The sequence below is a fragment of the Rutidosis leptorrhynchoides genome, chromosome 9, assembly GCF_046630445.1.
Source record: "Rutidosis leptorrhynchoides isolate AG116_Rl617_1_P2 chromosome 9, CSIRO_AGI_Rlap_v1, whole genome shotgun sequence".
NCBI lineage: Eukaryota > Viridiplantae > Streptophyta > Magnoliopsida > Asterales > Asteraceae > Rutidosis > Rutidosis leptorrhynchoides.
Genome location: NC_092341.1, coordinates 364724095 through 364750374, shown reverse-complemented (window position 1 = coordinate 364750374; position 26280 = coordinate 364724095). Strand labels below are relative to the sequence as shown.

Genomic DNA, 26280 nt, shown 5'->3' with positions numbered 1-26280 from the left:
TTAGTAGCAATAGTTCTTTGCCAAGGTTTTTGTAGTAGCAGTGGTGGATGGTTATATGGAATGTTTGTAGTAGTTATTGTTGGAGAATAATAAATAATCTTTGCAAGGTTTTTAGTTACCGGTGTTGTTTACAGTTTTTTTAATTTCTTTCAAGACTATTATGTGTCTTCTTCGGCTGCCGTGCACAGAGCTCTTTGTCTTTTTCTCTTCTCGATGCTCAATGGCCAATGATATGCTTTTCTCGTGGTTTTCGACATCTTTTTCTTCCTAGTTACCGGTTGTACAAGTGAGTTATTTTCACACTATCAGGTGTGACCTCCAAGGGTTGGAGAATTTGGGTTTCGGTTCCTTGTGATTTAGGTCGCGCGTTTATGTGTTTTTGCAGGTATTCAATTTCCGATAGCTTGGGATTATACGTATATGTAGTGGTTTAGGGTGATTCTATCGGAGTTACTTGTTACAGTGAAGATTGATGGATGGGTTATGCACGATTTGATAGATGTAGAAGTTTTGGTTTTTGTTTGGTTGTTTGACTTTTGATGAAGTTGTGATTCAATTGGTCCTCGGGTGTAATGTAATGTTTTAATGGTTATTCGTTTTAAGTTTGATTAGTTTGATGGTATTGTGTTTGTAGTTTTAATTGTGCGTGTTCATGATGTTAGAGTTTAGTTTCAATTGTTTCGGACCTATCGAGATCTACATCAACCGTAAACTTTTAACCTTTGATATTATTTTGTACTACGTCCATCTTAATTTAATAGTCAACGTACAATACATGCAATTTAAAAGAATATCAGTGTCACATTTTACTTTTGTATAGTTTAAAGTCATCAAGGTTTACTCTCGGGCAACGATGGGGGCGGGGTTATTATCGCTGCATCGGCATAGTCGAAACGGGAGATGATCGTAACGGGTGGTTTAGTCCCCTCGGATGATCCCAATCGCTGTTAAAAAAAAAAACAAAAAAAAAAAAAAAAAACCTCTTTTGGCTTAAAATATGAGTATTAAATAACTTTGCGTGCTTAAGAATATCTATTTTTGAAAGTTTACTAAAAAAAGATTAGACTATTAAATTGAGGGACTATAATTTGATGTTTTTTTTTTTTGCCAAAAATAAAAATTAACACCCGGTAGTAGTTCCGTACAAAATGCAAACAAAATAAACAAAGGGTACAAATACTTATGCAATATGTACAATGGTAGACTTATTTTGACTAGTAGCAAAAGTATACATATATCACAACTTACATACCACCCCCAAATTACATATCTCGATCAAATCGATCAATTATTTTGTGTAAAACCTAATTTCACAAATTCATCAACTTTTCATCAAAATGCCAACTGATCTAATCTTTCAAGCATGTTTCCTCCTCATCACAGTCTTCATGTTCTTATGGATGCAAAAAATACCTCAAAATCTCTTCACCAAATTCCGTTACAGAAACCGCTCCAGCTACGATGCTAAACGCCATTTCATAATCGGCGCTCAATTATTATCGAAATCAAATGCAACAAAGGACCGTACAACTTCAATCAAATTAGCGAAATCAGCTTCTGATGAAGCCGACAAAGCGATCTCACTCGATCCAACCGACGCGGCATCGCACATACTAAAAGCACTTGCACTTGAAGCACAAGGTTTTAGTACGTCAGCGGTGGAATCACTCGATGTCGCGCTTTCACCGTTGACGGCGAAATCGTTGAGTAGTACGGAAAGAGGTGATGCGTTGTTTAAACGCGCCGAAATTAAAATGAAAGGAAGTAAGAGAGGCCGAGTTGACTCGGCGGTTAGCGATTTAGTTGAATCGGTAAAAATAAAAGGCGATAATGCAAAAGCGTATAGGTTGTTAGGAGAGTGTTACGAGAAGAAGGATATGAAAGAAGAGGCTGTCGAGGCTTATGAGCGTGCGGTTCGTATTGATCCTGAAAACGTTCAAGCTCGTGATGCGTTGAAACTGTTGTTAGCTTCAACACAATGAACTTTAAATACATGTGTTGAACCTGTTGTAGCTGTATTTGTTTGATCTGGGATTTGAAATGTTGCAACAATTGGAGGTTATTTGATGTTTTTAATTAATTATAATTATGTATTATGTATTATGTAATGGCATGATATATATGGAGTTTTTTTTGGATGAAAGTGTTAGACTAATGGGAACAAGAAAATGAGTATCTGTAAAAAAAAGTGCAAGTAAATGTTGTTGAGTACGTGGTAAACTCATTAAACTAGATTTACAGTTTAAAGTCAAAAATAGGCTACAAACTTACACAAATGTACCGATGTCGCCCACAAATTCATTTTCGTCCTACTGTCGCCTACAAACTTTCAAAAATTGTGCTAATATCATTTTTTAGTTTTGACCTGTTACATACTAATTTTGACCTGATAATTTTTTTTTTTTTTTTTTAAGAATTAAGATCCAATCCACGAACGACACGTATTGATTTTAACCAGTTTAGCCGGTAGCAAGTCATTTTTGTTTACATTGGTACACTTTTTGAAAGTTTTTTGTTTACATCGGTACACTTTTTGAAAGTTTGTAGGCGATAGTAGGACGGAAATGAGTTTGTGGGCGACATCGGTATATTTGTGTAAGTTTGTAGCCTATTTTTGGCTTTAACCCAGATTTATAACATGATTAGACCAGTAGACCATATGTAATTCATCATTCTTTTTTTAACGGCGATATCGATATCGAATACTCTAATTTCGAATACTCTCATTTGTTAGGGGAAAACTCAATTCGCGACATCATCCTCGTCTAAGAACAATCGATATCTTAAGAGCCCTTAACTTATTTTCTCTACATCAGCGTTACATCAGCACAAAAAAACTAACATTAACATTCATTTAACTATACTTATCTACACTCCAACCTCAAACTTTTACACATTTAAATTATTATTTACATACAATATACTATACATAAATAAAAATAAAATTTTACTAAATAATAATAAAAGATAACATTAATTAAAACATTACATATACACAAAATAATAATAATAAAAATGCATTACATAAATAAATAAATATAAAATTAATAATACACTTATTTTATAATAAATAAACTAGTCGAGAGGCGTTAGATTTTCTTCTTCGTCTCCTTCCGGTGCCAATACTGATTTGATACTCTCGCGATGTTTTCAATTTTTTTTTTCTTTCGTCTTTTTTAGACAATGTCGAGTTGATGGTTATGTTAAGGTCAGATTCATGTTGCTTTGTACAATTTTTTGTAACTAGAAATAAGGCCTTGACCAAGGCCCAACTTCAAGCAGTTTGATTCCTACCTTTTTGAATACAAATGATAAATGACAATCTAACAATTAAAACGGCAAACTACCCTTTCACTAATATTAGTATTAGTAATAGTAATTCAAATACGTTTAACTAATTTCCGCCCTTGTCGAAAAAAAATTGGATCAATCACTATTCCCTAGTCATATACAGGGTTAAAATTAGGGATGACAATGGATCGAATATGGATTGAGTTCGACCATATTCATATCCATATAATTTTTGTTCATCCGTATTCATTTAATTTCAATAAACCAACCATATCCACATTTGCCGGGTTAACGGATTTTTCTCCATATCCATATAACTTTCGTTACTATATAAAATAAAAATTGTCTCCCGTTTTGTACGATGAAAAGCAGTTGCTTATACAGCTAGAAAAGCAGTTTTTTGTTGAATATTTAGACCTTCATTAACGCGCCAGTGTTGAGGTGTGTGTGCTCCCAACACGCCTCCAGCACATAGATAATGGGGCGTGTTGGGGTGTGTGCTCGTGGCGTGCATCAACCTGGCACGGAGCAAAATTGAAGCGTGCAACCATTTTTTCCCTTTTTAATTAGTTTTTATCCTCTTTTTCACTCAACTTCCAATCAGATTTTAATACATCTCCCAACACGCCACTTAACACTCCACCCCATTACACAACAGTCTGGCAGCACGCTTATCAAGCACCCCACCCCCACCCAACAACAAGCCAAAACGCCCTTCAGGAATAAAGATGGTCTTAAAGTTACTAATCACATACTCGTTGCTTCTTTTATTGATATATCTAACATCAGATTTGATATATCCATCATAATCAAGGCATCATATACGTGTACAATACACATATATAATGCATAATAACTATGGTGGATATATCAAATTTGATATCAAATTTGATGTCAAATTCATCACCTCACTATACATTAGGTCATGAGAAATGATATATTACTATAAAAGCTATTAACAAAAGTGATCCCCCACTCTTATTCGTCCAAACACGGTTCACTTACTTTTTTTTTTTAACGTGTACCAATTTCTAAATTGAAGTCATTATTATAAAGTAACACAAAGATTCAACTTCTTTATGTTCTCTTTTTGTATAAACCAAATTTATTATTCTTCCTTAAATACTCTTTTTTGTTTCTCATTTTTCTAAAATCCGTTTGGTACTTTTTAGAATAACTTATGCTAGTCGAGAGTTGAGTAAAGGTCAGGGATAGAAAAAGAAGATGTACTAAACAATCTTTAATCATTGTCGTTAAAATATATGAGCTTACCAACACTCATTCACAACAAAGTGCCACTTTTTTTCATTAGTTTTTTTATTAATTGTGTTATCTAACAACATGTATCTTTAGCTTCTTTTATTTATACACAGTATATTTTTTATTTTTATTTGTTCACAAGAACTACTTTAATAGTCATAATGTAACACTTAAACTTATTTGAATTATTATATAGGACTTCTAAAAACTAACTAATATTGTAATCAATATATAATGAGGGTGGTTTTAGTACACCACACATAACAAATACTAATAAACATTTTTTTACCAGTATGATTGATTATGTTTTATACAAATATATATTTTTAATATAACGTATGTAATTAAATAATACACCTCCGTAAACCACCCCAAATCAGTATTACAAAGACTTGCACCGCCGCAAAGCGCGGTTACCTCATCATCTTGTTGAGTTAAAAATATCACAATTATATATCTTAAAGAACTTAAGGCATTAAAAAATGAAACTGTATAAACAAATATCACTTTCATATATATAGTGGTAGGATCAAGGGGGAAGTAACCAATCGGGGGGAAGCGGGGGGAAGCAAAACTTTTTTTTTTTTTTTTTTTTTAAACTTTGTTCACGAACATTATAGATTAGATGAAAATATGAACATTTAATAAAGACACTTTGTAATAAATGTTTTTATTTTGGTGGGTAAACGCTCGAAGAAGTAATATATAACAATTATTGTGTTTTTCGAGCTTATGTTGAGGTTTTAGATATTAGGGTTTATGGGGTTTAGATATTCTAATGACCCGTCCTAATCCATCTGGAAGAATACATTACATTTGGTTACATCGCGAGGTACTTGACCTCTATATGATACATTTTACAAACATTGCATTCGTTTTTAAAAGACAAACTTTCATTACATCGAAAGTTGACGGCATGCATAACATTTCATAATATATCCAAACTATAAATGACTTGATAATAATCTTGATGAACTCAATGACTCGAATGCAACGTCTTTTGAAATATGTCATGAATGACTCCAAGTAATGTCTCTAAAATGAGCAAATGCACAGAGGAAGATTTCTTTCATACCTGAGAATAAACATGTTTTCAAGTGTCAACCAAAAGGTTGGTGAGTTCATTAGTTTATCATAAACATTCATTTCCATCATTTTAATAGACCACAAGATTTCATATATTGGCACGCGTAACTCGCAAATTAAAATTCGTTCATATGGTGAACACCTGGTAACCGACCTTAACAAGTTGCATATAGAATATCCCCATCATTCCGGGACTCACATCGGACATGATAAATTCGAAGTACTAAAGCATCCGTAACCCGGATGGGGCTCGTTGGGCCCGATAGATCTATCTTTAGGATTCGCGTCAATTGGTGGCAATTATCATAAACACCAATTCTTAGGCTACCAAGCTAAAAAGGGGCATATTCGATTCGATAATCCAACCATAGAATGTAGTTTCGATTACTTGTGTCTATTTCGTAAAGCATTTATAAAAGCGCATGTATTCTCAGTCCCAAAAATATATATTGCAAAAGCATTTAAAAAGGAAGTAATGAAACTCACAATACTGTATTTTGTAGTAAATATACATATGACGACATTGAACAATGCAGGGTTGGCCTCGGATTCACGAACCTATATCAATTATATATATTAACACATATAATTTTAATCAAGTAATTTCATCTATTAATTAATTATATATATATATATATATATATATATATATATATATATATATATATATATATATATATATATATATATATATATATATATATATATATATATATATATATATTTAGTGTTGTAGTTATATAAAAATTTATGCCAGATCTCAATTAGAATATATATATTTTATTTATGTATTATATCTTAAATCATACATTATCTATATTTATTATGTATATATATATATTTAAAATAATTAATGTTTATATGTATAGTTATATTAATATGTATATACATATATAATTAGTATTATATCAATAATTTGTTATATGTATCATTTATATAAAAATATGTTAATATGTTTAATATATAGTTATATGTAATATAAATATATTTTGATGTGCTTAATATTTGTTTGTCATAAAAATAATGATAATAATAGCAATTTTTAATAAAATTGATAGTTTTAATAAACACGAAAATTTTGGAAATAATGCTAATACTAATAATAATAAAAATGGTAATAATAATAATAATAATAATAATGATAATTTTAATAATAATTCTAATAATAATAAAATAAAATAATAAGATTTATACCATCTAAGATCATTATCATGATTCAAATCATCATCATGCTATTTCACCATCATTATCAACATCATCACCATAAACGTTTTCGCCATCGTACATCATAAGCCCCTCATCATATATACCATTATCATCATCTATCATCTTATCATCATCATTTATCTTAATCATCATCCAACGACATCATTCATCATCTATATCATCCTTGCGTTCACGATTATCACTTCATCGTTTTTTTTCCCGCTTAACTATCACCTTATTAATATCATGACATTTGAGGTCCCTTTAAAAGCCCAAATAATTAGTCCATTTATTAAGGAAAAGAAGCCCAATTATCATAATCCAACAAGAGTTAAATTAGAGGCCCAATTTCAGTTGATAAATGGCCCAACAAAATGTGATCCATGAAACAATTTAAAAAGGGTTCGTTGTTGAAATGCCCCATTCATATTAATTATAAACGTTTCATATTAATTGGTTTCTTTGCGAAGTTTTGACCTCTATATGAGACGTTTTTCAAATCTTGCATTCGTTTTTTAAAAACAACCATAACCTTTATTATTGAATAAAGGTCTTAATGACATAATTTAGATTGTCTATGAAAGACAATCTCCTCAAATAAATAAGTTTTTACACAACCCATTACAATATGATCAAATATATTACAACAAATACTCCGAATGCAAGTTTAAACAATATAAACAATTATGCCGACTCCAAATCTTGACTTTGGGTTGGCATACGACAGCGGAAGCGTTTTTAATATTCACCTAAGAATAAACATGCTTAAAACATCAACAAAAATGTTGGTGAGTCATAGGTTTAATTTCTATATAATAATCATAACATTTAATAAGCCACAAGATTTCATTTAATCAAATGCGCAGGATCATTACAACTGCAAAAATCATTCATACGATGAGTTGCCTGGTAACCGACCTTAACATAGAGTGCTTAAGATATCTGGCATCATACATTCCACTATTCAAATGTATGACAAGAACCCTTCGAAGTACTAAAGCATTTCCACTATTCGAAAATGGGGGTGGTTAGTGCCCGTAGATCTACCTTTAGGATTCGCGTCAATTAGTGTTTTTCACTAATTCTTAGGTTACCAAGCATAATAATAATAAGTACAAATATCCGGTATAACAAAACAGTCGTAGAATGTAGTTTCATGAACTTGTGCTTATTTTGTAAAACATTTATAAATTTGCATGTATTCTCATCCCAAAATAATTTAGATAGTAAAAATGGGACTATAACTCACTTTCGCAGATTACTAATTCGTCGAGAATTAGACTTGGCCACAGGTTGATTTATGAACCTATAACAATATATACATATATTAAAATATGATCGAAATATATTCACAATATTTCTTTATTACGTGTTGATGATTTTAGTTGTCCAGTTAGCAGTCCAATGTTAGTAGTCCATAATTTGTCGTACATGAATAACTTAATATATATCTTGAATCAATCCACGACCCAGTGTATACATATCTCAGTATTGATCACAACTCAAACTATATATATATTTTGGAATCAACCTCAACCCTGTATAGCTAACTCCAACATTTGCATATAGAGTGTCTATGGTTGTTCCGCAATATATATATATATATATATATATATATATATATATAGATGGGTCGACATGATAGGTCGAAACATTGTATACGTGTCTATGGTATCTTAAGATTACATAATATATAATATAAGTTGATTAAGTTATGGGTGGAATAGATTTCTTACAAATTTTCACGTAGCTAAAATGAGTAGTTTTTACCAATTTTGTTTTACCCGTCATTTCTTCGTTTCAAATCCGTTTTGAGTGATTTAAGCGGCTACGGTTTCATATTGAACTTAAATTTATGAAACTAAATATAAAAAGTATAGGTTTATAGTCGGAAATATAAGTTACAAGTCGTTTTTGAAAGAGGTAGTCATTTCCGTCGAAAGAACGACATCTTGATGACTATTTTGAAAAACATACTTTCACTTTGAGTTTAACCATAATTTTTGGATATAGTTTCATATTCATAAGAAAAATCATTTTCCCAGAAGTATAGCTTTTAAATCAAAGTTTTTCATAGTTTTTAATTATCCAAACCAAAACAGCCCCCGGTTGTACTACGACGGCGTATATCCGGTTTTACGGTGTTCTTCGTGTTTCCAGGTGTTAAATCATTAAGTTAGCATATCATATAGATATAGAACAAGTTTTTAATTGATTTTAAAAGTTAAGTTAGAAGGATTAACTTTGTTTGCGAACAAGTTTAGAATTAACTAAACTATGTTCTAGTGATTACAAGTTTAGCTCTTCGAATAAGATAGTTTTATATGGATGAATCGAATGATGTTATGAACATCATTACTACCTCAAGTTTTCTGGATAAACCTATTGGAAATGAGAAAAATAGATCTAGCTTCAAAGGATCCTTGGATGGCTTGAAAGTTCTTGAAGTAGAATCATGACACGAAAACAAGTTCAAGTAAGATTTCCACTTGAAATAAGATTGTTATAGTTATAGAAATTGAATCAAAGTTTGAATATGAATATTAACTTGAATAAGAAAGATAACCTACTATAAATAACAAAAGTTTCTTGATCTTAGATGATGAGTTGGAATGGATTAGAAAGCTTGGAAGTAGTCATGAAGACTTGATATGATTCTTGAAGTGTTCTTGAAAGATGGTTGTTTTTATGATGATTAAAGCTTGTAATTGAAGCTAAAAGATGGTGAAAATGCTTGGAGATGATCAAGTATGATGTTAGGAGTATTTTGAGAGAGAAATTGGAGTGTAAGTATGAGAAAATGGAGTGAAGAAATGGTGTGCATTCATGAATACGTTTTTTACATTTTAAAAAGAAAAAAAGATACTTAAGTTTGTTTTCTTGCTAAATAATTCATGCAAGTTGACAAATGATGGTTCCCACATGATCCTTAATCATTTAAGACTGCTAAGGAGCAGATTTTTATTAGTATAGATGAATAGTAAATACATCTAGAAGCTGCGTATTATACGAGTACAATACCATACATGTACGAGTAGAATTTTTGATGAAAATGAATAAGAATGTAATTGTAAGCAATTTTGTTAACTAGAAGTACTTTGATATGTGTCTTGAAGTCTTTCAAAAGTGTATAAATACATCATAATACATTACATGTATATATATTTAACTGAGTCGTTAAGTCATCGTTAGTCGTTACATGTAAGTGTTGTTTCGAAACCTTTAGGTTAACGATCTTGTTAAATATAATTGACCCATTGTTATTACACTTAAATGAGATGTTAAATTGTTATGTTAACATGTTAACATGGTGTATTATCATATCTAATATCATATATATATATATATATATATATATATATATATATATATATATATATATATATATATATATATATATATATATATATATATATATATATATATATGTGTGTGTGTGTGTGTGTGTGTGTGTGTGTGAAATACTATTACAACGATAATCGTTACATATATGTATATTGTTTCGAAGTCTTTAAGTTAGTAGTCTCATCTTATATATATAACTCATTGTTATTATACTTAATGAGATACTTAAATATCATTTAATCAAATCATAAATATATATATCCAAATATATATTCCTTTAATTAATTATTACGATATATGACGTTCGTGAATCGTAAGACAGACTGGGTGCCCAAACGTTTGTATAAAATTAATTCCGAATAACCAAGTCTTAATGAGTTTGATTGCTTAACATGTTGAAAACATTTAATTATGTAAATATTAATCTTATATATATTAGCGGAAAAATTCGGGTCGTTACATTATACACCCGTTAAATTAAATTTCGTCCTGAAATTTGGAATAGTACCTAGTTAACGTGCAATATCGGTAAACAGATGTGGATACTTCTGCTTCATTTGGTCTTCTCGTTCCCAAGTGAATTCAGGTCCTCTACGAGCATTCCACCGAACCTTAACGATTGGTATCTTACTTTGTTTGAGTCGTTTGACCTCACGATCCATAATTTCGACGGGTTCTTCGACGAAATTTAGTTTCTCGTCAATTTTAATATCATCTAAAGGAATAATGAGATCTTCGGTAGCTAGGCATTTCTTCAGGTTTGAAACATGAAAGGTGTTATGAATCTTTTCTAATTGTGGAGGTAGCTCAAGTCGATAGGCCACTGGCCAAATACGTTTTTCAATCTTGAATGGCCCAATATATCTTGGGCTCAATTTCCCTCGCTTTCCAAAACGAATAACCCTTTCCAAGGTGATACCTTAAGCATAACCATATCACCCTCCTCAAACTCTAAAGGTTTCCTTCTAACATCCGCGTAGCTCTTTTGCCGACTCCGGGCTGTTTTCAATCGTTGTTGAATCTGAATGACCTTGTCGGTAGTTTCCTGGATAATTTCCGGACCTGTAATCTATTTTTTCCCCACATCACTCCAACAAATCGGAGACCTGCACTTCCTCCCATAAAATGCCTCAAATGGTGCCGTCTCATTACTATAATGGTAGCTGTTGTTGTAGGAAAACTCAGCTAACGTTAGATGTCGATCCCAACTGCTTCCAAAATCAATAACACATGCTCGTAGCATGTCTTCGAGTGTCTGAATCGTCCTTTCACTCTGCCCATCAGTTTGTGGATGATAGGCAATACTTAAATCTAGACGAGTTCCCAACGCTTCGTGTAATGCCTGCCAGAATCTGGAAGTAAATCTGCTATCACGATAAGAGATAATAGAGATTGGTATACCATGTCTAGAAACAACTTCTTTCAGGTATAATCATGCTAATTTCTCTACACCATCCTCCTCTTTTATTGGCAGAAAGTGTGCTGACTTAGTAAGACGATCGACTATTACCCAAATCATATCATAACCACATGCGGTTCTCGGTAACTTAGCAATGAAATCCATGGTAATATTTTCCCATTTCCATTCTGGGATTTTAGGTTGTTGGAGTAGACCTGATGGTTTCTGATGCTCAACTTTGACTTTAGAACAAGTTAAACATGCTCCTACATATGTGGCTATATCGGCCTTCATTCCTGGCCAGCAAAAGTTTCTCTTGAGGTCTTGGTACATTTTCCCCGCTCCGGGATGTATTGAATATCTAGTTTTATGTGCTTCAACTAGTACCACTTTCCTCAAATCCCCATTCTTTGGTACCCAAATTCTTTCAGCTAAATATCTGGTTCTGTCTTTCCGAATATTAAGCTGTTTTTCTAATCCTTTGGGTATTTCCCTTCCAAAAATTCCTTCCTTCAAAATCTCCTGTTGTGCCTCTTTTATTCGAGTAGTAAGATTAGTATGAATAATCATTGTGACGATCGCTCCAAATCCATTTGGCCGAATACGTCCTTCATTGATTTCATTGCGAGGTATTTGACCTCTATATGATACGTTTTATAAACATTGCATTCTTTTGAAAAGGCACACCATAAATGAATATTAAATCAAAGGTTTTTGACATCTGATGATTTCTACATATAAACAATCACCTTATATAATAGTTTACAACAGTACTTCCGTTGACAATGCAGTCTAAATAAGGTACATGGTGATGAATTGGTGAATGCAACGTTTTCTTGAAAAATATGCCATGTAAGATTCCATGCACATAGCTTGTCTATCATATAAGCAAACAGCGGAAGACTTCTAGGGAACCTGAGAATAAACATGCTAACAAGTGTCAACACAAAGGTTGGTGAGTTCATAGTTTTAGTGTTTCGCATAATCTGCATATAAAAGTGGATAACAAGATTTCAGTTGTTTCATCCAGAAACGTTTATCAAAATATTCTACGAAATTGAGCACCCTGGTAACTAAACTTAACGTATATATAATTTGTACCCTTTGTATAATCATCTTAATAATACACGTAAACCAACGTGTACACTTCTCAAATAGCATACGTCCGTTAAAAGGCTAGTGCTCTTGCTCGGACGGGGATATCAAGCCCTATGGATCCATATACTACTACTCGCGCCCACCAGTTCTTATAACTGGCAGTTAACAGTTACCAAAGCTAAGGGATTTTCGGTTCAAACTCAGTGTAGAATTTAGTATGTACTTGTATCCATTGCGTTTAAAATAAAGTGCATGTATTCTCAGCCCAAAAATATATATTGCAAAAGCAATTAAAAAGGGATCAATGAAACTCACCTTAGCAGCATATAAAGTCGTTCACCAAAATGTGATCGAAACTCGGATTACCAAATAACCGTAGATCTCAACCTAGAGAACATATGTTGGTCAATAAATGTCTATCAAGCTAGGTCAGGTCATAGTGTATAACAATCCTAATGCTCGAGATCGACATACAAAAGTTATCCAAAGTCGTTTCAAAATGTCAATTTTGACAATAATTCAACAAAACGAGACGTGCCTTATATATGGATTCATTTACTTGCCTGGTAATATTCAAAAATCCAATTTATCATTCTTACAAACAAGTTTCAAAAGCAATTTCAATCAATGTCAATCATAATTCAGTTGATCATATCTTTTAATTCGTTCACCGAAATTACGCGATTTCTAAATGAAAAGTTATTGATTTTTCGCCAGCTTTCCAAAAACATGCATATCATATACCTTTTATCAGTAATATATGTATTTATTTCGTGATTCATCATAACTGTTTAACGACAAAATTTAGCGTACAATAATGTATTAATATATACACTCGAGCACTAGTATGTATACACTATTAATTTATAAAATATAAAATATAAATGCTTACGTATTAATATTGAGATTCAATATTGTAGAAAAGTACGTAGACGCAACAGAGATGATAAATACTAGATTTGATTCATAAATATACCCTCGAACATTACCCATAACCTCTTTGGCAATAACCCATAATTTCCTTAGCTCTATCCCGCTCTTAAAACCATTTTGAAAGTGACACACTCATAACCTCGTCGTAGTATTTTATGTATAATACTAATTAATAATAATAAGATTAATAATAATATTAATCTTAATAATAATAATAATAATAATAATAATAATAATAATAATAATAATAATAATAATAATAATAATAATAATATAAATATGGAGTATGATATGTATGTGTGTAAGACAGAGACCAAAATGCTCGAGCTTTTATATGTGTGGCCTGATTCTGATGCCCATGCGATCGCATGGGTTTTATGCCTATTTGCCATGCGATCGCATGGCCGTCAGATCCAGCTCACATATTTTTTGTAATTTTGTTTGTCGACATAATTTAATATAATATATATAATATATTTAATTTAAATAATTAATTATATATTATATTAAATTCACATGCATAGTTGACTTGTAATTTTTGTTCCGATAAGTCGTACGTCATCACTCGACTTATGTCCCGGTTTCGGTTTTTCGAGTGTCCCTTCGTACGTTGAGAAAACTTGTACATTACGTTTCGCGACTCGTACCTTTGTCAAAATATAGTCTTAAATTATTCCTAAACTATACCACTCAAAGTATATCTTAAACTTTCGAGTATTTTGGTCATTTACTTCTATAAATCATCGTCTCGTTATTTGTTATTATATATATAATAACAGATTGTTTTATGACCAAGTTAATATTATATTTAAATATATATATTCAATATTTAATAAACACATTTTTAAAATACATAACACAGGTTATTCATATATCTAATTCCAACAGTTAATATTCCTTATTATTGTATGTGTCCAAGTTACGTTATTTAAACAAATACTTTATCATTTGTTCCGAATACCGTTAAAAATGAGTGATTTCTTAAATCAACGTGGACCTCTCAATAGAGACCCGTAATGATATCATAATCCTTAAGAGACTCAGTAAATGTCTTTTACTTGAATCGTTTGGCATAATCTTTTAACTCCGTAGTTAAATATATCAATCAGGTAATCAATCAAATAAGATTAATGCACAGTATCATATACCCAACACTTAGTTACGTTTTCAAGTTATAGTATATGTATCTATTTACATATAATTATTCGTGCATCATCGTAAATAAACGAAAGGTAATTGAATAGTTCAAGAATTTTGAGATTCACTTTAACAGACTTTGCTTATCGTATCGAAATCATATAAGATTAAGTTTAAATTTGGTCAAAAATTTTCGGGTCATCACAGTACCTACCCGTTAAAGAAATTTCGTCCCGAAATTTGAGTGAGGTCGTCATGGCTAACAATAAAAATGTTTTCATGACATATATGAGTTGATAATTAGAGTTTTATCACCGTTGAATAATATGGATAACACAATCCAATTACTCGAAGCGTATGAGGGAAGTTATCGTAATAAAGTGAAATAGAGAATAGAGATGCGTCTTATCTCTTGACGTAGTAATGATTGATTTCCGAAATTTAAGGAATAGAAAGTCTTCATAATCTAAATAAGATTTGATTCTTCGGAATTTAAGGAAATTAAGATCTTCTTTAATTAAATGAGGTCACCTGCCTCGATTGCTCTGTCTGTTATTTTGCTTATAAATTAACCCCCTTTCATCTCATTATTTTCACCACTCCTACATCTTCTTCCTCATTTCATAGTTCCAAAAGATTGTGAAATGCTTCATCCAGTTCTTATTCTTGATATACTCCTAACTTTCATATCTGTCATTCTTCTTTTTCATCTACCACCAGAGGAAGTTACTTTCTTCTACCATTACCTTGGGGTTATAGTGTTTTTCATTCTCCCGTGTCTTTATATTGCTATACGCATTGATATACACGGTTTGTAAATTTTGAGGTTGTTATTGGGCTTTATATTCGCCATTATATTTCGGAGCTTCATGCTTTCGTTTTCTCTTCCTGACCTTAAGTCAAGCGGATAATGGTCCAGAATTCGTAGGTATGAAGTTTCAGATGAACATAACTAATGTTCTAAGAAAGAAATGGTAATAGCACAATCTGACTTGTCAAATTACCAGAATACCTCAAAAAAGACCGAATCATTAAGAAAATATTTTCTTAATATTTTTAGAGATTATATAGAATGAAAGAGTTATGTAACATGGTTCATGATGAGGGTATGATATGTGAACCTTTATCACGTTCCATTAGAAACTCAGCATGACTTACTGTAATATAATCACGTTGATCAAGTGTCATTATATTATATTAACTCATGCTTCAATTTCCAACATTACTTCAAAACATTTATATTTTAAACTTGAAAGTTTCAGAATTTAGAAACTAAAATAGTTTCTTTTATGGTGTAACACAGATATCGTAAAGAGAAAATTGATTTTCGATAAGAATGATTATGAAATTATCTCCAGAAATATGGAGGATATTTATAATGAAAGATACGATGATATCTTAGAATTTCTAATATCAGAGGATGATGAAGAATATTGTCCGCAAGGGTTTAGATTCGGAAGCAAGGTATTCGTTAATGGCTTCAACAGATACTGAATCATTTGGATTCTTTAAAGATAGGTTTCGTCCTTGTGATTTATCCACAGCCTCTTTCATACTTTGCTCAATCCGTTTTCCAGTTCCAAACTTTCTCTTTTTCTCAGCTTTACCACCATACTATTCTTTATCATCAAACTTTTGACTGTTAAGGCCGTTTACAGTTTTTGCTGCTTCATCAGCATTTTTCCAAAATTTGGAGAACTAGTTTCGTAGTTTGGGGTGTTTTTCAGAAACTTCACATTCGAAGTATGTAAGTCTAGAAGATAGATGTTATCTATATATAACTGTTGTCGTAGAAAATGCTGCGAGATTCAAAATACTGATTGCTAATTCCCGGTAGTTGGTATGGCAATTACCGTTACAATATGTGGATGAGTACATGATAGGGTTTCAATGAACAATTATAATGGTTTTTCAAAGAGACTTTAAGTCACAGATTAATGAATTTGCTGGTACATTTACTGTTAATGTGGTGGAACATGAAAGGTTCCCCGATAACAAAAATGTATATGCCAAAGTTACAAGTCTGAAAGGTCGTCGTTGACTGGTTGAATGGTTGATAATACTGGATACTTTGAAAAGGAATTGCAAGGTTATTTTTGGTAAAAACAATACCAAAGGATCTTTCACAGTTTTGAAGTCAAAGTATAGCTTTGAAAGATATAGAGATCTAAGAATGATGTCACCCGTTAAATCTTGACTTGGATTCTGATCTGTCAATATCAGAATATGTAATTGAATTTGTATGGAAATGATTGTATATCGCTGTGAGCATAGTTAATAATTTTTGAATCAAAGTTGAAGATTGTACAGTATAACATATTAATTGTGAACTTATATATTTCTCGGGAATTACCTACCCGTTAAAGATTTCACAAGTAATATTTTGTACAAAAGAATTTTCATTACAGTCTTTATGAAAATATATGTATGTATATTTCTTCAGATGTAATACGGATTTAATGAGTTAATATCATATTAAGCTCATTTTATTTTCGCCTTAACTTAGAAATGATTAATCTCTAAAACATTAAAGATTACATAATCTTTGCGGAGTTTTTCACTAATGAAATCAACACTTCATTATTTATTCTTATTGATATTCCTCGGTGAAGGATGTTGGTGCTCGTGGAATTTTTGTGAACCTTACAAGGCATAGATGATGTTTTCTGGAAAGTTTCGAGTATATCGAAATTGAAAATGTAAAATCAATTATGTAATTGATTAATACACTTGGTTTATTATGAAATGGAATTCATTGGGTTGAAACAGAGATTGTAGCTAACAATGGTTAAGTTGTTAAGGAAGGATGTACATCATTGCATATTAGTAATATGAACTAACCGAGTAGTACCTACCAGTTAAGATTCACACGTAATAGCTTAGTACGAAAAGATTTATTTTGATTAAATATACATAAAATTTCTTCAGGAGAAATGAGTTAATACTTCATCGGTTATTGTTGCTGGTATTTCTTGGTAACTACGGTACGTATGACGTTGATGCTCGTGGAACAGATTGTGAAGTTGAGGTTTGCGATGCGGATGTTGTTGGTGGTGGTAATGGTACTGTTGGTGTTATTGTCGGTGGTACTGTTGCTGCCAGTGATGCTGCTGGTGCTTGTAACCTTTACACCATATTCTCCAAAGCCACTACCCAAGCGCGAAGCTCGTTGACTTCTTCTACTACACCGGGATGATTGGCGGTTCGGACGAGCGGATGAATAAGATCTAAAATTTGAGATAGTATATTATCGTGACGAGATACTCTGGAAATGAGAGAGAAAATGGTGTCTCGAACAGGTTCGCCGGTAAGTGCTTCAGGTTCTTCGCCAAGAGGGCAATGTGGTGGATGGAAGGGATCGCCTTCTTCTTGTCTCCAATGACTAAGTAAGCTACGAACCCATCCCCAATTCATCCAGAATAGATGATGGCTAATTGGTTGATCCATTCCAGTTACACTGTCTTCGGAGTTCAGGTGAATATCCATATCGGAATAGCTGTCAGAGTTTAAGAAATTTGAACTAGATACGGGATCCATCTTGTATAATTAGAGAGATGATTTTTGATATGAATTAGATTATAGAATTTAGTTTGGCATTCTTCAATACATAATTTACATATGTATATATAATACCAAATTCCATAAATCACGGAGAAATTTTCGGAAGATATCAGGAAAAGTTTACAGTAACAGATACGCTAAGATATGAATTTTTTTCTATACACTATTTATGCAATAAATGCAGAAAAACGTGTTTAGACTTTAAGAATGATAAGCACGTAATTTCTGACAAGAAATAATAAGCAAAACTTTTAACATGCAGACACGGTCGAAGTCCAGACTTACTAATGCATCCTAACAACTATCAGTTAGACACACTCATGCAAGACCTGGTTCGCTAGGACCAACGCTCTGATACCAACTGTGACGATCGCTCCAAATCCATTTGGCCGAATACGTCCTTCATTGATTTCATTGCGAGGTATTTGACCTCTATATGATACGTTTTATAAACATTGCATTCTTTTGAAAAGGCACACCATAAATGAATATTAAATCAAAGGTTTTTGACATCTGATGATTTCTACATATAAACAATCACCTTATATAATAGTTTACAACAGTACTTCCGTTGACAATGCAGTCTAAATAAGGTACATGGTGATGAATTGGTGAATGCAACATTTTCTTGAAAAATATGCCATGTAAGATTCCATGCACATAGCTTGTCTATCATATAAGCAAACAGCGGAAGACTTCTAGGGAACCTGAGAATAAACATGCTAACAAGTGTCAACACAAAGGTTGGTGAGTTCATAGTTTTAGTGTTTCGCATAATCTGCATATAAAAGTGGATAACAAGATTTCAGTTGTTTCATCCAGAAACGTTTATCAAAATATTCTACGAAATTGAGCACCCTGGTAACTAAACTTAACGTATATATAATTTGTACCCTTTGTATAATCATCTTAATAATACACGTAAACCAACGTGTACGCTTCTCAAATAGCATACGTCCGTTAAAAGACTAGTGCTCTAGCTCGGACGGGGATATCAAGCCCTATGGATCCATATACTACTACTCGCGCCCACCAGTTCTTATAACTGGCAGTTAACAGTTACCAAAGCTAAGGGATTTTCGGTTCAAACTCAGTGTAGAATTTAGTATGTACTTGTATCCATTGCGTTTAAAATAAAGTGCATGTATTCTCAGCCCAAAAATATATATTGCAAAAGCAATTAAAAAGGGATCAATGAAACTCACCTTAGCAGCATATAAAGTCGTTCACCAAAATGTGATCGAAACTCGGATTACCAAATAACCGTAGATCTCAACCTAGAGAACATATGTTGGTCAATAAATGTCTATCAAGCTAGGTCAGGTCATAGTGTATAACAATCCTAATGCTCGAGATCGACATACAAAAGTTATCCAAAGTCGTTTCAAAATGTCAATTTTGACAATAATTCAACAAAACGAGACGTGCCTTATATATGGATTCATTTACTTGCCTGGTAATATTCAAAAATCCAATTTATCATTCTTACAAACAAGTTTCAAAAGCAATTTCAATCAATGTCAATCATAATTCAGTTGATCATATCTTTTAATTCGTTCACCGAAATTACGCGATTTCTAAATGAAAAGTTATTGATTTTTCGCCAGCTTTCCAAAAACATGCATATCATATACCTTTTATCAGTAATATATGTATTTATTTCGTGATTCATCATAACTGTTTAACGACAAAATTTAGCGTACAATAATGTATAAATATATACACTCGAGCACTAGTATGTATACACTATTAATTTATAAAATATAAAATATAAATGCTTACGTATTAATATTGAGATTCAATATTGTAGAAAAGTACGTAGACGTAACAGAGATGATAAACACTAGATTTGATTCATAAATATACCCTCGAACATTACCCATAACCTCTTTGGCAATAACCCATAATTTCCTTAGCTCTATCCCGCTCTTAAAACCATTTTGAAAGTGACACACTCATAACCTCGTCGTAGTATTTTATGTATAATACTAATTAATAATAATAAGATTAATAATAATATTAATCTTAATAATAATAATAATAATAATAATAATAATAATATAAATATGGAGTATGATATGTATGTGTGTAAGACAGAGACCAAAATGCTCGAGCTTTTATAGGTGTGGCCTGATTCTGATGCCCATGCGATCGCATGGATTTTATGCCTATTTGCCATGCGATCGCATGGCCGTCAGATCCAGCTCACATATTTTTTGTAATTTTGTTTGTCGACATAATTTAAATAATTAATTATATATTATATTAAATTCACATGCATAGTTGACTTGTAATTTTTGTTCCGATAAGTCGTACGTCATCACTCGACTTATGTCCCGGTTCCGGTTTTTCGAGTGTCCCTTCGTACGTTGAGAAAACTTGTACATTATGTTTCGCGACTCGTACCTTTGTCAAAATATAGTCTTAAATTATTCCTAAACTATACCACTCAAAGTATATCTTAAACTTTCGAGTATTTTGGTCATTTACTTCTATAAATCATCGTCTCGTTATTTGTTATTATATATATAATAACAGATTGTTTTATGACCAAGTTAATATTATATTTAAATATATATATTCAATATTTAATAAACACGTTTTTAAAATACATAACACAGGTTATTCATATATCTAATTCCAACAGTTAATATTCCTTATTATTGTATGTGTCCAAGTTACGTTATTTAAACAAACACTTTATCATTTGTTCCGAATACCGTTAAAAATGAATGATTTCTCAAATCAACGTGGACCTCTCAATAGAGACCCGTAATGATATCATAATCCTTAAGAGACTCAGTAAATGTCTTTTACTTGAATCGTTTGGCATAATCTTTTAACTCCGTAGTTAAATATATCAATCAGGTAATCAATCAAATAAGATTAATGCACAGTATCATATACCCAACACTTAGTTACGTTTTCAAGTTATAGTATATGTATCTATTTACATATAATTATTCGTGCATCATCGTGAATAAACGAAAGGTAATTGAATAGTTCAAGAATTTTGAGATTCACTTTAACAGACTTTGCTTATCGTATCAAAATCATATAAGATTAAGTTTAAATTTGGTCGAAAATTTTCGGGTCATCACAATCATGTTCATAGCTTTTACTCGAATAGGTTCTCTTTCCTTTCGACTCAAGGCATCGGCTACCACATTTGCTTTTCCCGGGTGGTAACGGATTTCACAATCATAATCATTTAGCAGCTCAACCCATCTACGCTGCCTCATGTTTAGTTGCTTTTGATTTAAAATATGTTGGAGACTCTTGTGGTCAGTGTATACGATAAACTTGACCCCATATAGATAATGCCTCAACATCTTTAATGCAAAAACAACGGCGCCCAATTCCAGATCGTGTGTGGTGTAGTTTTGTTCATGAATTTTGAATTGTCGAGAAGCATATGCAATCACCTTCTTCCGTTGCATAAGAACACACCCAAAACCCATTCTTGATGCGTCGCAGTAGATAACGAAATCTTCCATTCCGTCAGGTAACGATAAAATAGGTGACGTAGTCAACTTCTTTTTCAACAATTGGAAGGCACCCTCTTGTTCGGAAGTCCATTCATACTTCTTCCCTTTATGTGTCAAGGCAGTTAAAGGTTTGGCTACTCGGGAGAAATCTTGAATAAATCTCCTATAATAACCAGCTAAACCCAAAAATTGACGTATTTGCGTTGGAGTTTTCGGGGTTTCCCAATTTTTGATGGATTCGATCTTCGCGGGATCAACTTTGATTCCATTACTACTGACTACGTGACCAAGAAATTGTACTTCATTTAACCAAAAAGCACATTTAGAGAACTTAGCATAAAGTTGCTCTTTTCTTAACAACTCTAACACAAGTCTCAAGTGTTGTTCGTGTTCTTGGTTATTCTTCGAATAAATAAGGATGTCATCAATAAAGACAATAACAAACTTATCTAAATATGGACTACATACTCGGTGCATGAGGTCCATGAAAACTGCGGGTGTATTGGTTAGACCGAATGGCATAACCATGAATTCGTAATGGCCATAACGAGTTCTGGAGGTTGTTTTTGGTATATCGGCTTCTTTAACCCTCAGTTGATGATAACCCGACCTTAAGTCAATTTTGGAGTATACGCTCGAACCTTGGAGTTGATCAAATAGGTCGTCGATTCGGGGTAAAGGGTATCGGTTTTTGATGGTTACTTTGTTCAGCTCACGGTAATCGATACACATGTGAAAAGACCCATCTTTATTTTTAACGAACAAAATTGGAGCTCCCCATGGTGACGTACTCGGTCAGATAAAACCACGTTCTAATAATTCTTGTAGCTGACTTTGTAATTCTTTCATTTCGGTGGGCGCAAGTCTATATGGAGCACGAGCTATTGGTGCGGCTCCTGGTACAAGATCTATTTGAAATTCAACGGATCGGTGTGGAGGTAGTCCCAGTAATTCGTCCGGAAACACCTCAGGAAATTCTCTTGCAACAGGAACGTCATCGATTTTCTTTTCTTCTTTTTCAACCTTCTCGACGTGTGCTAGTATGGCATAGCAACCTTTTCTTATTAGTTTGCACGCCTTCAAACTACTAATAAGATTTAATTTGGCATTACTCTTTTCTCCGTACACCATTAAGGGTAACCCGTTTTCTCTCGGAATGCGAATCGCCTTCTCATGACAAACAACTTCGGCTTTCACCTTGGACATCCAGTCCATTCCAATAATTACGTCGAAGCTTCCCAATTCCACCGGTATCAAATCAATTGCAAACGTTTCGCTAACTAAACTAATTTTTCGATTTCGGCAAATTTTATCAACCTTAATTAATTTACCGTTTGCTACTTCAACTATACACTTTTTATCCAAAGGCGTTAACGGGCAATTTAATTTGGCACAAAATTCTCTACTCATATAACTTCTATCGGCACCCGAATCAGATAAAACATAAGCAGCTGTATTGTTGATAAGAAACTTACCCGTAACAAGCTCCGGGTCTTCCTGTCCTTTCTTCCCATTAATGTTGAAGGCTCTCCCACGGCCTTGCCTATTTCCATTCCTGTACTGGTTTATGGTATGGCCCGGTTTTCCACATCCACAGCAAACAACGCCGTTATTATTTGTTCCGACATTATTTACTCCTTTGTTTCTATTTGGTCCGTAGACTTCACACTTTGCCACAATATGGCCATTCCTATTACACTTGGTACATAATTCTCTACAAAATCATTCCGGATGAAACGTATCACACCTGGGGCATATAGTTCTTTGCCTTTTGTTGTCGTTGTTGTTGTTATTATTGTTGTTGTTGTTAGGGTTATTGTTGTTGAGTCGTTTGTTGTTGTTATTGTTGTGATTGGGAATGTTGTTGTTGTTATTATTATTAGGATGGTTGTTGCGGTTATTGTTGCGGTTGTTGTTGCGATTATTATTGTTGTTGGGGTGGTTACGATTGTTGTTGTAGTTGTTGTTTTGATTGTTGTTGTTGTACTGGTGACCCTGATCACTGCTTTCCTCCCACTTTCTTTTTCCCTGTTTCATTATGGCCTCCTCGGCCGCTTCTTTCTTTATCCTTCCTGTAATTTGGCCTATCAATTTGTGGGCTATACGGCTCGCTTTTTGCATTGTTGCAGGATCGTTAGCACCTACATGCTCTTGGATTCGTTCCGGTAACCCTTTTATGAATGCTTCAATTTTTGCTTCTTCGTCCTCAAATGCTCCAGGACACATTAAAGCCAGTTCATTGAAACGTTGCTCGTAGGTAGTGACATCTAACCCTTAGGTTGTCAGTGCTTTAAGCTCTGTCTTTAGCTTATTGATTTTGGTTCTGGGACGGTACTCTTCCGTCATCATGTGCTTGAAAGCGGACCATGGAAGTGCGTAGGCGGTATTCTGTCCTACGTAATCCATGTAGGTATTCCACCATGTCAAAGCAGTACCCCTGAAAGTATGTGTGGCATATTTAACTTTATCCTCTTCTGCACAGTTGCTGATTGCGAACACAGCTTCAACCTTCTCTGTCCACCGCTTTAGTCCAACGGGTCCTTCAGTTCCTTCAAACTCATTGGGTTTGCAGGCCATAAAAGCTTTGTAGGAACATCCTACCCGGTTGCCATTGTTTCCTCCACTGCTGGAACCCGATTGGTTATTGTTGTTCATTGCATTCACCACTGCAGCCATATTTGCAGCGAAAGCTTGAAGTTCTTCTGTGTTCAATTGTTGTTGTCTAGTAGCTGGAGGAGCCATTTCCTTCAAAAATAGCCGACTGAGTTAATCATATAGAATTTTAGAAGTAGCCAAAAAGTATTTTGTAGCTTAATATGAACTTATTATTATAAAAGCTTTTTCTTCATATTAGCGTTTTATAACTATAATAATGTTCATACTTAGCAGCTAACACACAAATTAACTACTAAAATTCTAATATGAAAAACTATGGTAAATTATTACGTTACTACGTAATAATAAGTTGTAATAATAATAATAAACCTTCCATGCTTATTCTTATTATTATACAATCATAAGAAAAATTACATTGCGGATTTTCTTACAAACTTAAACACACAATATAATACATATTATACAATGTATGGAATACAGGATAGCTGTCGATGGTTCAAGAACGGCGAGATTTCTTAGATGTTGACGTTATTTCTTTCTCGGCCAAACATTTGGATTTTCGTTTGGATAGTTCTTTTTTCCAATTCCTCCTAATTGGTTCTTTCGGCTAATTGTTTGGGGGCAAAACCAACAGTCGTTATACGAGCGGTCATTTTATAAACTGGTCTCTTAGGTGGTTCAGGTGGATGATCACAAATATTTTGGGTCATAATAGGTTCATCGGGTTTGGGATCGGGTATAACAGCTAAAGATTTTCCCAAATCACATTATGGTTCGGTAATTTCCACAACTTCTTCAGGATCCTCTTCTTCGGGTTCCTCGTCGAGATCTTCTTCTGGATCCTCTTCTGGAACCTCTACTGGCAATTGTGAATCTTCCCAATTTTCCCAACAATTTTCCACTTTAATGGTAGCACCAAAAGTTAACTTTTCCGTTAGTTCATAATTCGTACGCTTTGACTCAGCCTCCGAATCACTTGATAAGTAAATGAAATCTGAATCACTAGAGATGCTTATATGATCGGATGAAGTCATTTATCACATAATAGCAGGCACGTTAAGAGAATGATATATCTTATAATATTTATATGTTAATAATCTTATGTTTCCATCAATTATATTAAGCAATCATTTTTAAAATAATTACGGTCGAAGTCCAGACTCACTAATGCATAAAAAATCAGTTAGATACACTAATGAAAAATTTTCTGATTCTCTAAGACCAACGCTCGGATACCAACTGAAATGCCCCGTTCATATTAATTATAAACGTTTTATATTAATTGGTTTCTTTGCGAGGTTTTGACCTCTATATGAGACGTTTTTCAAATCTTGCATTCATTTTTAAAAACAACCATAACCTTTATTATTGAATAAAGGTCTTAATGACATAATTTAGATTGTCTATCAAAGACAATCTCCTCAAATAAATAAGTTTTTACACAACCCATTACAATATGATCAAATATATTACAACAAATACTCCGAATGCAAGTTTAAACAATATAAACAATTATGCCGACTCCAAATCTTGACCATGGGTTGGCATACGACAGCGGAAGCGTTTTTAATATTCACCTGAGAATAAACATACTTAAAATATCAACAAAAATGTTGGTGAGTCATAGGTTTAATTTCTATATAATAATCATAACATTTAATAAGCCATAAGATTTCATTTAATCAAATACGCAGGATCATTACAACTGCAAAAATCATTCATACGATGAGTCGCCTGGTAACCGACCTTAACATAGAGCGCTTAAGATGTCTGGCATCATACATTCTACTATTCAAATGTATGATAAGAACCCTTCGAAGTGCTAAAGCATTTCCACTATTTGAAAATGGGGGTGGTTGG

General features: G+C 32.9%; 1 protein-coding gene across 1 annotated transcript; it reads left to right on the top strand.

Moving 5' to 3' along the window:
* The first annotated feature begins 1337 nt into the window (after window positions 1-1337).
* LOC139869270 (uncharacterized) lies at window positions 1338-1982 on the top strand. Its single transcript, XM_071857587.1, has one exon. It carries the CDS (start codon window positions 1338-1340, stop codon window positions 1980-1982), a length of 645 nt encoding a protein of 214 aa, XP_071713688.1.
* Window positions 1983-26280: the final 24298 nt, after the last annotated feature.

Bases quoted from the DNA above. Each gene is read 5' to 3' on its own strand.
- LOC139869270 (XM_071857587.1), top strand. From the start codon at position 1,338: ATGCCAACTGATCTAATCTTTCAAGCATGTTTCCTCCTCATCACAGTC.